This window comes from Gastrolobium bilobum, unplaced genomic scaffold, assembly GCF_033153095.1.
Source record: "Gastrolobium bilobum isolate Gb01-03AN ecotype WA unplaced genomic scaffold, APGP_CSIRO_Gbil_v1 utg19911, whole genome shotgun sequence".
NCBI lineage: Eukaryota > Viridiplantae > Streptophyta > Magnoliopsida > Fabales > Fabaceae > Gastrolobium > Gastrolobium bilobum.
In genome coordinates this window covers 425,024-442,099 of record NW_026898798.1, presented here as the reverse complement: position 1 = coordinate 442,099, position 17,076 = coordinate 425,024, and the positions used below count along the sequence as shown (strand labels likewise).

The 17,076-nt window shown below is 35.8% G+C and overlaps 3 protein-coding genes across 4 annotated transcripts; 1 reads left to right on the top strand and 2 right to left on the bottom strand.

The window, feature by feature from the left end:
• The first annotated feature begins 274 nt into the window (after positions 1 to 274).
• On the top strand, positions 275 to 2,870 carry LOC133284226 (uncharacterized). Its single transcript, XM_061481222.1, has 7 exons — positions 275 to 347; positions 459 to 715; positions 811 to 869; positions 1,489 to 1,549; positions 1,830 to 1,920; positions 2,007 to 2,083; positions 2,459 to 2,870. Exons 1-7 carry the CDS (start codon positions 320 to 322, stop codon positions 2,573 to 2,575), a joined length of 690 nt encoding a protein of 229 aa, XP_061337206.1. The 5' UTR covers positions 275 to 319; the 3' UTR covers positions 2,576 to 2,870.
• A 330-nt stretch (positions 2,871 to 3,200) lies between these two features.
• On the bottom strand, positions 3,201 to 5,837 carry LOC133284232 (partner of Y14 and mago). Of its 2 annotated transcripts, XM_061481228.1 has the most exons (5): positions 5,557 to 5,837; positions 5,174 to 5,290; positions 4,920 to 4,955; positions 4,707 to 4,877; positions 3,201 to 3,558 (listed from the first exon to the last, which is right to left on the bottom strand). In XM_061481228.1, the coding sequence occupies exons 1-5, from the start codon at positions 5,737 to 5,739 to the stop codon at positions 3,415 to 3,417; spliced, it is 651 nt and encodes a 216-aa protein (XP_061337212.1). In that variant the 5' UTR covers positions 5,740 to 5,837; the 3' UTR covers positions 3,201 to 3,414. The 2 variants fall into 2 exon arrangements, with proteins under 2 accessions (XP_061337212.1, XP_061337211.1); XM_061481227.1 differs by having other exon boundaries at positions 4,707 to 4,955.
• Positions 5,838 to 7,571: 1,734 nt separating this feature from the next.
• Positions 7,572 to 16,430, bottom strand: LOC133284231 (uncharacterized). Its single transcript, XM_061481226.1, has 5 exons — positions 16,234 to 16,430; positions 14,773 to 15,694; positions 14,546 to 14,641; positions 8,436 to 8,572; positions 7,572 to 7,921 (listed from the first exon to the last, which is right to left on the bottom strand). Exons 1-5 carry the CDS (start codon positions 16,428 to 16,430, stop codon positions 7,747 to 7,749), a joined length of 1,527 nt encoding a protein of 508 aa, XP_061337210.1. The 3' UTR covers positions 7,572 to 7,746.
• Between the last annotated feature and the right edge of the window lie 646 nt (positions 16,431 to 17,076).

Here is a 17,076-nt window from a genome sequence, read left to right as displayed (position 1 = left end):
ATATAAAAAACAGGATTGGGTAAATCACTATTGTCATTCATGTATTATATATTATTTACTACATGTACTACATCTTATTACGATTTATGCAAAACTATATTGTACTTTAATTAAGAAAAATATACGAAACCCACTTATGAGAAAGCCCAATTTGAAGACGGATATGGGTACGCAAAGCCCATTGTTGAAAACGGAGTCCAACCCGAATAGCCGTGACAGACCCGAGTCTCTTATATAAACGGTTATGTAAAACCCTATTAAACAGAGAAGCTGCAATTCCAAAAGGGTTCAGAGACAGAGCAAGCGAAAGAGCATCAAAATGCCAAAGTCAAAGCGTAATAGACAAGGTTTGTGTTTCGTTGCTCTGTAATTTCCTTTTCTTTTTCTTTTTTGTGCATGTAATCAAAATTTTGAAGTGAAGAAGATGATGGTTTTGTTGACGTAACAAAAAAACGCAGTTACTCTGTCGAAGACAAAGAAAAAGGGAAGGAATCACAAAGAGGCGATAGTGAACGCAATAAAAGATGCAGCTGATAAGTACGGTTCTGTGTACGTGTTCTCTTTCGAGAACATGAGGAATCAGAAATTCAAGGAGTTTAGGGAACAACTCAAATCGAATAGCAGGTTCTTTCTTGGCTCAAACAAAGTAATGCAGATCTCACTAGGTCGTTCTGCTGCTGATGAAATCAGACCAGGCCTTCATAAAGTTTCGAAGGTTGCAATTATCCCTTTCTATCAACCAACAAATTTTTATTTATTTATTTATTTATCAATTTTCTTATTGTATTCCATTTGTTATGTTTCTTGTAGCTATTGCGTGGAGATGCTGGGATGTGTTTTACCAATTTGCCTAAAGAAGAAGTTGAAAGGTAATCTTGGCAAAAATAATGTTTTTTTAGTTTTACCGGGTATAAAGATTATGCCGTTAGTATTAACTTTTTAATATATCTTTTCCTTAAGACCTTAGTGATTTAATGAAGAATATTAAATATTCCTGTATTGGCAAAAAAAAAAAAAAACTGTGTAAAAGATTAAAAATTATGTTAAGTGATAGGATATGATTCCTTGCTTGTGCCATAACATAAATATGAAGCTATGTAGTCATATATATATATATATATATATATAATATTTTCATCAAGGTTTTTCTTCTTCTCATTAGAAATTGAGATTACATTATGTGAGTGTCTATTGAAGGATTGTAGAAAATGTTGATTCAAGACTAAACTGTTAGTTTCATGTTTTGTAATAGCTACTAATTCTATGAAGATTAGAAGTTTAGGTGTGAATAGTAACGAGCAAATTCATTATTGGTCCGTGCAGCATGTTCCTGTGTTCTTTGTCAATATTATCTCACTGTCTTAAAGATGATATTCAATTTGGTATTCAGAATATTTTTAATGTAACATTGTACGACCCAGTCATTCTAGATGCCTCATTTTCTTTTCTAGACTCTAACCTGATTTTTGTTTATGCCATTATTTGCAGGTTGTTTAATGAATTTGAGGAATATGACTTTGCAAGAACAGGAAGCATTGCCACTGAAAAGGTGTTCAGAGTCTTGTTTATTTTTAACATATAAACTTAATCATGCAAATACCTGGTAACGAAAGTCATAGGGTAATTTGGCGAAACAGCTACAGAAACTTTTGATTGCTAATTGCAAGATTTTCATTCTTATGGGTGAAATGTTGTGACTTATTTATGAGCACTGAATTATCTTCCAGATCAACAGAAACCATTTGCTTGTCATATCCTTTACGTTCTCAAGCATATTGCATGTATTATAATCTGTAATAAATCTCACTTTCATGATCTGATTGTCTCAGGTGGATCTCAAAGAGGGTCCTTTAGAGCAGTTCACACATGAGATGGAACCTTTTCTTCGGAAGCAAGGCATGCCTGTTCGGTTAACAAAAGGTGCACTAGTGCATTGTTTTGTGATTATGATTTGAATTCACCTGCCAACCGTGTACATGCATAGTTGATGTTTCCAAAATTTGCAGGTGTTGTGGAGCTCATTTCCGATTTTGTTGTTTGTGAGGAGGGGAAGCCCTTGTCACCTGAGGCAGCTCGTATACTGGTTAGTTATTTTGTATTATTGCCTAAACCATCCATGCCAAGTGTGGTTGCATATTCACTATTGGAGTAGGAAGACTTTTTCCTTCTCCGGTCATCATTTTTCTGTAGTGAATGACAATGCGATTGATTGATTTGTGCTTTTTTGGAAAGTGTTGCCTGTGGTTTTGTTTTCGCTTTGAATTTCCAATATTATCGATAACGTGGGTTAATAATACGCACACATGTCATCCACACTTATATCTTACGTGCCTGTGGCAATCTACTACTATATGGTCGAAGTGTTAGTAGTTGACACTACAATGATGGTATCTGCATTATTAATGTGTATAGTATAGCGAGACTGATATGCTGACTTAGTGAGTGCTCTTCTTGACAGCGTTTGCTTGGAATCAAGATGGCTACATTTCGACTTCATCTGATCTGCAGATGGACTCCTGATGATTTTGAACTTTACATTGATGGGCCTGATGATTCAGATGTTGAATGCTCATAGTACCTCGGTTTAAAGATGTTAAAGATACAAGATATCATAGGAGGAGGCTACCTTGGTCTACTCAATAGTCATACTCTGCTAAAGTATTGGCGTTTTTGGGATAATGTATTTTAGGAAGAGTTGATTTTTAGGAATGTGAGGTTTTTGTGAACTAGGCCTAGTGATTAACAGTGAAGTGGTTTTCAGCCATTGTCTGTAACTTTATGAAAAGATTCAAATCATTTGGATTACTGTTTTAATTGGTCTATATATTTGTTGACTGCTGATAAATTAATTTCTATTAAATTGGAAGACTTGCGTATAATATAAGCATCTCTTGCAATGATCTTTTTCGAAACTCAATTTTTCAGTCAATCAAGAAAGTTATTATGTTATCTGCGAACTCGAGATTCCCCACTTGCTTTTTTAGCCAAATTTTGGAGATGACACTCAGCAATTTCAGTCAATCCTTTAGTAAACGAGTAGAGATAGCCTTGATAATTCTTCTTCTGATGTCTTCACATCAGTAAGACTAGAACCTCATGTTTGATCTACGCTTTCCTTTATTGTTTATTTTCGGTACAAGGGCCTTGAATAATAAGCTCTGTAAAACAAACTTTCTGATGAATAGTCCTACAGAAAGGCATAAGTATTCAAAATTTTGAAGTAATCATAAAGCTCAGTTATCAACTTTTTCTTCAGTACAATAGGATATTTACTAAAATATTCCGACGAAATGCATGCAAAAATGAGATTATGAAAAGAAAATTTTCGGTAGATTTACTGGTTGAGTCCATATCCTGTCAACAAAGCATCATCAAGAACTAGACATTCTTATCATGCTAATTCTAAAGCTTTATTCATGCTGCCGGTGCTTCAGCCTTTTTATCCTCCAATAGTTTTAGCTCCTTACGCCAATCTTCCAGTTTTGCTAGCTTCTCTAACTGCTCTGGCTTCATATCTTGCCCTGCGGTTTTCTGCTGTAGGGCTTCTGTAAGTCGAATCTGCACCCAACAATCAAATGTTAAGTGAAAAGCAATATTTGAACCCTTGATAGTTCTTTAGCAATATGGAGAAAATTAAAATTTAAAAACATGTAGTGTGTCATAATAGTCATCCATCCAAATAATCTAGATTATCACCTAAACACAATATTTTCCAATAACAAAAACAAGGTTAAAAAAGACACCCTTGAAAATATGGGCAATCCTCTCCAACCAAATACTCCCTTGAAAACAACTCAGATTTTGGCCCAAGTTTAGAGCCACTTAACAAATTGAATCTGGACGACACATTTTTATTTGGACTTCTTGCTAAACATAGACACAGTTGTTCCCCACTTGCTATGGTATCCATGTATTCATACCAGCCTGAACTCTCATTTGTTAAGTTCTTGTGAAAATGGTGATGTTAAAAAGTAAACCAGCATAAATAAAGAAACAGAAGAAAGACAAAGAATGAACAAGGGATCCTTGTTGGCTCAATGAATGATTAATAGCCATATATTTTAATGAAGCCAAGAAGTTGATTAATCAGAAGTAAATCAATGAGATCAAGCTGAATTGACGAGAGATTAGAGTTAATACATGCTTAGACTGAAATATACATTTGGAAGTAAGAGTTTTCATTTTTTATTTTTTCTTTTGATTCCCGGGGGTGTTCCCACCCATTTGGACGAGACAAATCCCCTTCGTGGCATAGAGCGCAAAAGTGATCAATGGAATTGTTCATAAGATAACCTATACTAAAAGGAGCAAATTAAGTCCATGACCCACACTAGCAAAATTGCTAATCTCTAAATTTATTATTTTAAATATCACCAGAGAGTTTTGTTTAGTTCACTGGCCTTACTCTCCATTACCCACTATTAATCAGCACAATTCAATTTCAGGAATAAAAATGTATGCACACATTAGATCTTAGCAGCATTAGGGGTATAAAAAGTTGTATGAAGAACACAGAACATTCAAGGTATCCGAACATGCAGAACAAATGGCCTTTCTTATTTACTAGAAGTAACTTCAGCAGACACTATTATTGTTAGCTCAGAAATAATTGATGTTTATAGAAGCAATACTAGATGCGTGTTGGGAAAAAAGATTTCAGGCTAATCTCCACTAAAGCAGAAAGTCCGAAAACATAGTTGGCATACCTTCTTTTTCAGTGCTCGAATTCTTTTTTCTATATCTTGACCTGACCCAATTGGCTCTGAACCTTCGACAGAGTCGGCATCAGGAGTAACAATGGAGGAATTTCCAGAAACAGCCAGTTCATTCATTTGAGAGGCTAATGAATGGACAGATTCTGATGTGTGATCTGAACTCTCGACTATTTCTGCTTCTTGGCTTTGACTATCTTCAGCTACACTTGGTTCTGAGCTCTTTTCCTTTTCAAGAGAAGCCTATAAAATGCCATACAAGCTCGAATATATAAGCAACTCTGGTAACTAACTACCTCATTTCTTTATTCCCACAACAATGCAATGCAATCTACATAATATACACTTTATAATAACTTAAATCATATTTAACTTCAACCTCTTCTTTGAGTAAGATAGGCTTGGAGGCTATTTTAACTTTATAAGCTTAAGGAGTAACATAGAGAAACAATGAAACAAACCTGAAGCCGCTTCTCCTTCTTTCTTTCATTCCTCTTAACCGCTTTGGTTTTTGGTTTTGGATCCAATTCAGGGTCATAACCTGGAGGACCAGCGTGTGAAGCCAACTCCTTTCTCAACTGCATCATCCAAAACCAAAAAATAAAAAATAAAAAAATGAATGTATAAAAAGAAAACCCAAAGGGAAGTAATATGCATTATGCAACATTATATTATTTCTCCATTCCCAAGTTAATTAAATCAACCCAACACATTGTAAAAAGACCCATTTCATTGGGTGATCGAAAGATTGAATCTTTATAAAGTCAAAGGGGTTAGGAAGTAAAAGGGGTGCATAGAAAGAAAAAGAAAAGAAGAAAGAATGAAAGTAAAGAAGGGTACTAACGAGGGCAGGTTTGGGTTGATAAATAGCGACTTCTTCTTGAGGGACATAGCCGGCTCTGATGCGAATAGGCTTTCGGAGGGTCCCATCGGGTCGTCGGGTCGGGGCGAGAATCCTTTCTCCTTCTTTTAGGGTTTTGCTGAGATCTGCTACGTTCTGCTTCTCTTCATCTTCACTAGTCGCCATCACTCAGCTTCTTCGGACAAGACTACCAGAAAATCACCCTCTAATTCTAGGCTCTATTAGTGTTTTGGTTATTTATTGCATGCTTTTGCTTCCTCACATCTTTCATATTTCCAATAAATTATAACTCACGGAAATCAGTGATTAGATTTGGTGGTATATATAAATGAGCTCAATTCTAATTTGAAAATAAAAAAATAGAATTTGATTTTTATTTTAAAAAATAAATTACGAAGATATGTATACATAATAAATTTTAAAATTATCATGATTTATTTATTTAATTGTTTAATAAATGATTGTGATTTCATACTTTATTTAATTGTATATGAAGATATCTTATTATTAATGGAGCGCATTGGTAATAATTGTTTTGGATAGTATTGAGTCCAAGAATTTTTTCTCATTTTTTGATTTTTTTTTGGTAGGACAATTTATATTTCATCACTTTTGCTACTGTATACATTGCTGTATATGAAAATAATTAATTATAGAGTACATAACTATTTTTGATATGTATTATAATTGATGTTTTTTAATTGTAAAGTTTTGTTTATGGTGGATAGTTATAAAATTCTATGTGAGTGTGGTAACTCCCAAAATAACACAAAATATTGACACGGTTCTTTTTTTTAATAATTAACCAACAATAATTGCCAAAAAAAAATTTAATTTTTTTTCTTCCATGCATCGCATGGATAATGCATTAATTTTTTGTTAAACAAAAGACAGATCATATGTGTATTAAAAAAAAAAGACAAATCATATAAATTTATATGAACGCGAAACTGTGTGCAAACGAATGTATATCATAATTTGTTATATTTTATGCGCTGTGATAAATAAATTTCAACTTAATAACTATATTGTATTTAACAACAATTTACTTTCTTCTAATATTGTAATCCCACAGAGGACACCAAAACAACCCAACCGGATATATATTTTATGAGCTGGGATAAATAAATTTCAACTTAATAACTATATTGTATATTACCTTGTATTTAACAACAATTTATTTTCTTCTAATAATTTGTAATCCCACAAAGGACACCAAAACAACCCAACCGGATATATATATTTATATATATATATATATATATATATATATATATATATATATATTTTTAACGAATATGCTATTCATTAAAAAAATAAATTTAATATGTTCATATTTCAGTATGTTTTGATTAACATTAAAATAAAAAATTAATAGATTTCTGATTATAAAATATTTTAAATATAAAATAAACTAATCTAAACACTTACTTTTAGGTGGGAGAGTTTCACCTTAAGTTGAAGTGTGACAAAATATCACACTGCTCACATTGTATGCAAAAAATTATTGTTATATGCTAATTACTAAAAAGGTGCTTATAATGAGGGTTATGTTAATTTCCAGGAGGTTAAAGTTATAAACCTCTCTCTGTAGCCCTTGTGTCGAGTAAATTTTCGGTCATGTAGTATTTGCTCAAATTAGAAGATATGGATTCAGGTGATACTAAAAATGAAGCGAATGAAATAAATGCAATTAAGTGAATCAAGTGTTTCTAATTTGAGTGGGAGGAGTACGTACTACATTAGTAACTACTGAAAATTTTTCCCATTGTATCACTAAAAAACAGTGACTAGTAAAAAATAACCAAAAATAACAAATAAAAAATTTGACCATGATATTATCGTGACTCATGATACATTATAGCCTTATTTCTCTGTTCTTCTAATTATACGGACATACTTGATCCAAAAATCAAGGAGATTTTCAAGTCCAAAAGTGTTAGGGTAAGAAAGGCCAATTTTAATCATGAGCATGTGCAATACTTGTTATACACTAATTAAATACATGATAAAACATATAGTATTCTAAAACAAAGAATATGAAGCTGTGTATTCCGGTACAAATGAACAAAATTTTACAACACCTCTTGAGAAGGGTTGTGGCACAAGTCTAAGACTTCAAACCCAGTTGCGAAAACAGCATTAGTGTAGCAAAAGAAAACTGCTAAGAGCTTATTCCCTTTTATCCTCTTCTGACTCGTCTTCTTGATCAAAAGATGCATCAGTTCCGGTATTCTTCTCTTGCCTGACTAAACTTACTTCACCTTGACCTTCGTGCTTTCCCTTAGTTAAAGACATAGCTTCTTCATCATCAGATTCTTCTCCAACTTCCCCCGAATATGCATACCTGTGCATAGTTTGCAGAGGTAAATCAAAGACAAGAAGCGAGAATCTTTTCTAAGCTATTTGAATCAGACATTGCAACATGAAATGGCATGCTATTTTTTTTTCACTGTCTCACTACTACAATTAGTCACCCTACATTACAGCAACATTAGTATGGCATAAATATAAATAAATAGTTCTTAACAGATGAAGCTAGCAAAAAGTTCAACTGGTAGCCAGTTGCCAGACACGTCATATATTGCAACTAAACACCATAATATACCTAACCCATCCAACCCTAAAGAATAAACTCGAAATATTGCAAAGTTGATGCAATTTTTCTTTATAATAAAGGTTTCCTCACAGGACAAGACAATCCCATCAGAGGAATCGTAATTTTAAGCTCGTAGCCTACTTATCAACGAGATTCATTTCAAAATAGTAATATAACCAATGATAAATGTTCGGAAGGAAAAGTCATGTTAATATTTACTAAAATAGAGAGTCAAGTTAACGACTTAAAAAATATAATTCACCTTTGAGAGGTTTGGGATGGGGCCCAGAGATAGCATATAACGCAGAGTAATGCAAATGCAAGAATGTCCCAGAAAGCGGTGATGATCCAAGCACTCTGCCAGCGCTCATTGAAAGGATCTGTAGCTTTGAAGTATACCTGTAGATGCAGAATTAGCAGTCGTGATTGCAACCCAGATAACAAATTGAAAGATGAATGCTACGTGGCAGTAGATTTCCATAAAGAAAACAATTCACAACAATATATCGCTAAATAGAGATAAGAAAATTCTGTAACAAAAAATGGAAAACATATTAATAAATTGAAGCCAAACACAATTACAACCAAGGATAGATACACCCCTAGAATGTTCCTTTCAACTGTGTTCAAAAAGCGAAGAATGTCACCGCTGAATTTGTTAGACCATTAGATTGATTTTACTTCTAATGAATGTGCTCTTCTAGTGGTCAGTCTCCCTTCATCATGCATTTTTCTCTTGTTTAGTTGGTTGATTAGTGCAAATTTAGTTTGTGACGCGTTAGTGATCCTTAAATATTGATCTTTACACTGCTTCTTCTCTACTAAGGATTGGTTTTCTTGATATTTCAACGACAACAACAATAACAAGCCTCATTCCCTTAGGTGGGAGGTCAGCTACATGTATCAATGCCATTGGGCTCTATCAAACACCAAAATTTAGTAAAACCATTTATAGAAAGTTCTTGTTGATTATTTCTCCTAATGTTTTCTTAGATTTTTCTCTCCCTTTTATAATCAAACAAACTAATCTTCCACTGAATCCATTTTCCCATTGACTGTTTCTCACATGACCAAACCTCTATTGGTCTAGATAATTACCCAAAGAAAAAGTAATCGATGATAACAGTGCTATTTTATAAGGAGATTTCTTATTAAAAATTGGTTTAGTCCCAAATGCTAGCAGTTCTACAATGCAAGCAAAACATGTATAGATACGCATAAGCTCTAAAGAGATATTAATCTATTGAAAAGAAGTTTTTGTATATTGATATTGAATAAATTACATGAGTGAGTATTTATACAAGAAAGAATCGCTAAGAATGACTAAGCGATGACTAATCAATCCTATCACAATCCTAATCACAATCAATTCTAATCAATCACAATTAATCCTAATCAATCATAATCAATCCTAATCAATCATAATCAATCCTAATTAATAGGAAATAAAAACGGAAACATGTTTGAATTCTAATTTTCTACACTCCCCCTCAAGTTGGGAGGTAAATATTGATCATTCCCAACTTGCCAATCAAGTCTTCGAATGCTGGACGGTGTAGGCCCTTGGTAAGGACATCTGCCGTTTGCTCTTTGGTTGGAACATATATCAAATGCACACTTCCATCATCTAATTTTTCTTTGATGAAGTGACGATCAACTTCCACGTGCTTTGTTCGATCATGATGCACAGGATTTTGAGCAATGCTAACAGCTGCCTTGTTGTCACAATATAGTTTTATTGGTAGGGAATATGAAATCTTCAACTCTTGAAGAAGTCTTCTCAACCAGATTCCTTCACAAACTCCATGAGCTAAAGCTCGAAATTCTGCTTCAGCACTACTTCTTGCAACCACTGTTTGCTTTTTGCTTCTCCAAGTAACAAGATTTCCCCACACATAGGTGCAATAGCCTGAGGTAGATCTTCTGTCTACTGATGAGCCTGCCCAATCTGCATCAGTGTAGATTTCAATTGTCCTTTTATACCCCTTTTTAAAGAATAATCCTCTTCCTGGAGTATTCTTGAGGTATCTAAGCACCCTATAGACTGCACTAAGATGCTTCTCCTTGGGTGAGTGCATGAATTGACTAATCATACTCACCGCAAAGGCAATGTCAGGACGCGTATGAGATAAGTAGATTAGTTTACCAACCAATCGCTGATATTGTTCTTTATCCACCTCATTCCCATCTTCAATACCTAACTTGGTATTAGGTTCCACAGGTGTCTCAGCAGGTTTACACCCTAACATTCCTGTTTCCAACAAAAGATCTAGAACATATTTCTTTTGTGTTAGAGTGATGCCTGTTTTGCTCCTAGCAACTTCCATACCAAGGAAATATTTGAGAGTGCCAAGGTCTTTGAGTTCAAATTGAGCTGCTAGAAATTTCTTCAAGGTGTTCAATTCCTCAATATCATCACCTGTAAGAATTATATCATCTACATATACAATAAGAATAGCAATTTTACCATCCTTAGAGTGTTTGTGGAAGAGAGTATGATCAGTCTGTGCTTGAATGAAGCCTCTTCTTTTGACTGCTTGTGTGAATTTGTCGAACCATTCTCTGGGAGACTGTTTCAATCCATATAGAGACTTTTTTAGTTTACACACTGATTCATTTCCCCTTTCAAAACCAGGTGGAGGATCCATATAGACTTCTTCATGTAAGTCACCATTTAGGAATGCATTCTTCACATCTAACTGTTGCAGAGGCCAATCTAGATTGGCAGCAAGAGATAAGAGAACTCGGATGGTATTGACTTTAGCAACCGGAGCAAAAGTCTCATGATAATCTATCCCATGAGTCTGAGTGAAACCCTTTGCAACCAATCTTGCCTTGTATCTGTTGATGCTATTATCTGCATTGAATTTTATTGTAAACACCCATTTGCATCCTACTGCCTTTTTTCCTTTGGGTAGGGTCACTATCTCCCAAGTTCCATTTCTTTCTAAAGCATTCATTTCTTCAAAGACAGCATCCCTCCATTTTTTATCATTGAGAGCCTCATGTATATTTCTCGGTATCTTTGTACTATCCAACATAGTATTGAAAGCACGAAACCCTGGGGACAACTTTCCATATGAAATATGATTAGAAATAGGATGAGTAGTACAAGATCGAGTACCTTTTCTGAGAGCAATGGGCAAGTGTAGATCATTTTCACCATGACACTCAAGTATTGGGGTGCTGGAACTAGAACATGGTTCAGAATCCTGGCAGTGTAGAGGCTCTGGGTTATTCACACTTTGAGGAGGCTTTCGCCTGCTATAAACTTGTCCCCATTTTGAGGAGGCTCCTGATGGTGAGGATTCTGTAGCTCCCCCTGTTTCCAAAAGTAGAGGTAATACTGTGGCATTAATAGGTTCCCATGACTGATCTTCATCTACTCCTATAGACTCCCCCTGAAGAGAAGTCGAGGGGAAGAAAGGGTCATTCTCAGAAAAAGTGACATCCATAGAGACAAAGACCTTACGAAGAGAGGGTGAATAACACTTATAGCCACGTTGAGTAGGAGAATAACCAATAAAGACACACTGGAGAGACTTAGGATCAAGCTTAGACCGTTGATGGGAGGGAATATGGACAAATACAACACAACCAAATAACTTGAGAGGTAAGGAGGAGACACCTCGGAAGGAAGGGAAGATACGAACAAGACTAGAAAGAGGAGACTGAAATTTCAGAATGCGAGATGGCATTCGATTTATCAGATACGAGGCAGTGAGAACTGCCTCTCCCCAAAGATATTTAGGAACACTCGTGGTAAACATAAGAGCCCGAGCAACTTCAAGGAGATGTCGGTTTTTTCTTTCCGCAACTCCGTTTTGTTGGGGTGTGTCAGGACACGAGCTTTGGTGAAAGATGCCATGTTGGGAAAGATATTCTCCAAGAATAGAGTTAAAATACTCTTTGCCATTATCTGTACGAAGAATTTGTATAGCAACTTGGAATTGGGTTTGAACCATGGCATGAAATTTTTTAAACACGGATGCAGCATCGGACTTATCCTTTAGAAGATACACCCAACAAACTCGAGAATGGTCATCAATGAAAGTAATGAACCATCGAGTACCTGAAATATTTTTAACACGGGCTGGACCCCATATGTCGCTATGAATTAAGGAAAATGGGGAAGAGTCATGGTGAACTTTAGAAGGATAATGAGCACGAGTATGCTTGGCAAGTTGACAAATATCACAAGAAAACAAACTTGGACTTTTATTAATAAATAAGTTTGGCAACAACTTCTGAAGATAAATAAAATTTGGATGGCCTAGCCTACGATGCCACAGCATAACATCATTACATGAATCAAAAGGAAACATAGAGTTTTTTTCTACGAAAACAGCTTCATGAGTCACATCCTCCTCAAAGTAGTAAAGTCCACCATCCTCTCTAGCACTGCCAATCATCCTCTCCGAGTCCTGTTCCTGAAAAACACAACCATGTGGAAAGAATTTAGCAAAGCAATGCAACTCAGAGGTGAGCTTGCTAATGGAAATGAGATTACAAGTCAGAGAAGGAACATAAAGAACTGATGTCAAAGTAATCAGCTCAGAAAGTTTAATGGTTCCGTGTCCCGCAATCTGGGAAAAACTGCCATCGGCGATCTTGACCCGAGAAGGTTCAGAATATGGAGTGTATGAACAAAACAAGCCAAGATTACCTGTCATATGATCAGAGGCTCCAGAATCAAGGATCCAATGATTTTGACTATCAACATGGAAAGTTGTACCTTGCTGGACCACATGACTAGTGGCCTTAGGAGGTTGCTCGTGGTAATAAAAAGAGTGTTTTGAGGAAGCCATGAATAAAAAGAGAAGGGTTGACCGTTGATGAAAAATCAAGTTTTGTAAACTTTTGATCTGACCTCTGGAACAGGAAGGGGAGAAGCCGGCGAGAAGGTCTGTGCAAGTCGCGACGGAAAAAAAACGTCTGGAAGGCGGCGCGTGGTGGCGCGTGCAGCGGCTGACGGCGATGGGTCCAGCGGCGGTCGACTCGTCGGATCCTTCTGAGTCGAATGGTCACCTCACTTTTTTGATCGAAGGTCAGTAAACTAGGTTTCTGTGTTGGACAGATTCAAGGCGGTGTTTAGGAGGTGTTTGACGGTGATGGAAGTGTTTGGATGGTTATTTCAGATTTGAATTAGGGTAGGAACGAACCCGCTTTGATACCATATTGAAAAGAAGTTTTTGTATATTGATATTGAATAAATTACATGAGTGAGTATTTATACAAGAAAGAATCGCTAAGAATGACTAAGCGATGACTAATCAATCCTATCACAATCCTAATCACAATCAATTCTAATCAATCACAATTAATCCTAATCAATCATAATCAATCCTAATCAATCATAATCAATCCTAATTAATAGGAAATAAAAACGGAAACATGTTTGAATTCTAATTTTCTACATAATCAAAATGCTATACAGACAGGACACAAAACGTAAGAACCTATTTCTCTCTTGCAATTTGCAAATATATAGATGAAATGTATGCTATGGTCATCAAGAAAAGCACCGCAAAAATTCCTGTATACATAGGGATCAGCATTATCTAAAGCATTTCAGGCATCCACCAAGATGCTGAGTTGAGGCCTTGCATGCACCAAGGCGGAACGCCTTAATGATGCTTTACAAATGCTCCCACCTCTGGTTGATGTGGGATGAAGTACAGGCAGGATGAATTACCAGTCTCTTTGATTTTCAGATAAAAAGACAGCCACAACTGTTTGAACAAACTTACAACCAGTGGGAATGGAATTAAAAGGAATATTAAAATCTACCAAGCTTAATTTTAAACTTAGGAAACAGAAGAAACACACACACAAAGCCATTCCATCAAGTCTGTAGGAGTTTCCAATTGCCAAGCATGAGGGGAGCTAGGACAAAAGACATGCTGATTTCAGAGGATTAAGAGCTCTTAACTGGGACATACACGGCCAACAGAGTGTGTTTTGTGGTATTTCAGCTCCTTCGTGTAAGCTATTCTGAGTATTCTCCCTCGTTTCTCTCTTCTCCAGCTGAATCACACTACTACTTTCTTTTCCCGGTCACCTCATACCGGACCCAGACTCAGTACTTCACTACTTGTTAGGAATAGGAAATACAAATGGATAGGTCCAGTACCTAAATGCAAAGGCGAGGGATAGAAAATAAAGAAAGCTTGAAAAGGGCTTGTAAATTAAAGTCAGGATCAGACACTTTTTTTTGTTTTCTTCTCTTCATTTGCAACTATGCAATATCCAAACAATGAAACATGAAAACCATATTGGGCTTTGTGTGGATAAAACATTAATTTCAGTTATTAATTACTAGAAGTCCATGTTATTTTGTACACGATAAAATAAATTGATAATAAGCCTTACCTCATATCCTATCCAAGCAACTGATGCAATCACCGTTACTGCTAATGCATTTGAGAATTTCCTATATATATCCAGCTTAACAGAACTCCGTTTGGCCTGACAAGGAAGATCCAAAAAATAAATAAATAAAATCAAACATTTTGAAAAAACAAGATAGTAAGAAAGTCAAAACAGAGAAGTATAGAGGTAGGTTGCTGCAAAATAAACGGAACTTGAGGCAAGGATACCTGTAACTGTTCCAGGGTTCTTGAAAGAGATGTAAAAATCCATAATATCAAAAATGCATCCAAGAAAGCATCAGGAAGAACTAGAAGGAGCCTTGCCCTTCCTGATACATCATTGATGGTCCCCACATATTCAGTAATATTCAGCAACTCTGATGCTAGAAAGTAAGTTATTCCAAGCAAAAGAACCTTTGATGTAAGACCTCCAAGAGTGGGTCGCACAACACCATAACCCATTGAAACAGAGAGAATAAGAAGTCGTGATATCGTTTTTCTTATAGTCCCAACAGTGACAACCCATGTTGTGACCACAACGGGCCTCATACCAGTATCGTTGAAATTCACATACTCAAAATACCAGAGAATCATCTCAAACAATCCAAGGGCAATGACAGCTGTGATACAGTGCTGAAGTTGCAGTACATCATTCCAAAACCTCACATACTGAAGAAACCAAACGATGCTTAGGCAGACATAAGCCAGTGCCATAAATACATAGAACTTCTTCAACGGGGCCATCCTACCAGGTAAGTATCCATCGGGGTTTTTCCAGATCGTCTTCCCGCTCATTACCATTTCCTTGAGCTTGGGGTCACAAGCTACAAAAAACAAGTTATACATTCCAGTCTTTGAGATGGCAACATCCTTAGAATTTAGAGTTGTAGTTAGGTATTTCCCCTTGAAATATACATCTAAAATGACCGGCCAATTAATGTCTGTTGCAGAAGGTCTCCTAATAACCTCTCCTTGCTTACAACCTTCCATTTTGGCTAAATCAGGGGTGCAACAGATTGCCCGTTGTCCACCATAAGCAGAACCACCTATATCATTACGATCAGCAGCCTCAAAAATTATAATGTGTATTGGTGCGGTACTGCGTTCCTTGGCTGCAGCTTTGCTTCTCCAAAAGGTAATATTCTCAAATCTATCCCCCAAAAGAAAAAGTCAGTGTTTTCTGTTATTTTTGGCACATAACTCAGATGAGTTAAGAGATATAAACGATTAAAGAATACTAAAGACACACTTATTTTTCATGCTTCAATTTTGGATTTCCTCACCAATGCTTATCTTTCATGCTTTATTAGTCCCTTAACCTAACTACCAGCACAAATCTTATCTTGGCAGCGTCATTCATAAATGATGCATCTAAGATTCTAACTTCTCAGAGATTAATTAGCTAGTCCGGAAGCTAGAGGATGAAAAAATGAGTAAGACTATTTTGCCTTAGCCCTCAATTTAGCTATAGCCTCTAGTCCATCAATTTGCGTAGTTTCAAAAAGAGAAATTCATAGAAATTCACGAAATCAGGCATAAGTAAGCCACGGATTTACATTTACGGTACTAATCTCAATCAAAATAAAACAATTGCAAAGAATCTAACACTCGTTGTAGCTCGAATCTAACTTACATTACACTGTCAGTTCAACTTCAACCAAATCGCGAACATAGAGATAGAGAGATTACCTGATGTAAGAACGGCCAAGGCCGATGGAGTTAGGTTCGGGAGCGACAATGCCTTCGCTTCCACCGGAGAGCAGGTAAGCATTGCCGACTTCTTTGAAAGGTTCATGATCGTAGATGTGGACGGAAGCAGAGGTAGTAACTACGATGGAAGATAATATCAACAGGTACAGGTATACCACTGTAGATGCGAATAACATGGATCTTGCAAATGCTGAATCCATGCCGATACACACGCTCAGATCAGATCAGATTGGATCACCGAAAAAAACTGCGCAGAGAAAAAAGGCATGTTGGTGTGATATCGTTGCAACGTCACTCTCCGCGGGATGGGGATGAGTGTAGAGAGTAGCTTCACGCGCGGACCAAATACGTGATCCTATGCCTGCAAATCACTGAACACTATACATATATACGGTTAGTTATTTAAATTTTGAAATGTTTTAATTTGTTAATAGCTCCAATTCAATGACAATTAATAAGGTATTAAGACCGCTGGTCCTCTCCTACTGGTTTAGAAGGTGTGGATTTATGAGAAGAACTGAATAATTTTAAATGTCATTAAATTCTGATTTGAAAATAGTCTCCTAGCATGTTTAATAAGTTGAAATTTGTGAGATTATATTGGAGAGAGTGACTCATCTCAAAAAAATAATTAAGATTGATATATTAAAAAAAATAGTGTATTTTTCATATCGACACCCAGTAAATAGAATCATACATTCTTGTAAAATAATTAATTTGTGAATGATTAATTCTTTTATAAATAAAAAATATTTTAAAAATAAGGAAATAAATTACATTAATCAAAATTTATTATCAACTTTAGGCACAAATTACCGTAAG

Coding starts and splice junctions, on each gene's coding strand:
- LOC133284226 (XM_061481222.1), top strand. CDS start 320: ATGCCAAAGTCAAAGCGTAATAGACAAG. Junction 870..1,488: donor CCTAAAGAAGAAGTTGAAAG/GTAATCTTGGCA, acceptor CATTATTTGCAG/GTTGTTTAATGAATTTGAGG. Junction 1,921..2,006: donor GCCTGTTCGGTTAACAAAAG/GTGCACTAGTGC, acceptor CAAAATTTGCAG/GTGTTGTGGAGCTCATTTCC.
- LOC133284232 (XM_061481227.1), bottom strand. CDS start 5,739: ATGGCGACTAGTGAAGATGAAGAGAAGCAGAACGTAGCAGATCTCAGC. Junction 5,291..5,556: donor ATCAACCCAAACCTGCCCTC/GTTAGTACCCTT, acceptor TGGATGATGCAG/TTGAGAAAGGAGTTGGCTTC. Junction 4,956..5,173: donor AGAAGGAGAAGCGGCTTCAG/GTTTGTTTCATT, acceptor GGCATTTTATAG/GCTTCTCTTGAAAAGGAAAA.
- LOC133284231 (XM_061481226.1), bottom strand. CDS start 16,430: ATGTTATTCGCATCTACAGTGGTATACCTGTACCTGTTGATATTATCT. Junction 15,695..16,233: donor CTTGGCCGTTCTTACATCAG/GTAATCTCTCTA, acceptor TTTGGGGGATAG/ATTTGAGAATATTACCTTTT. Junction 7,922..8,435: donor CCATCCCAAACCTCTCAAAG/GTGAATTATATT, acceptor AACTATGCACAG/GTATGCATATTCGGGGGAAG.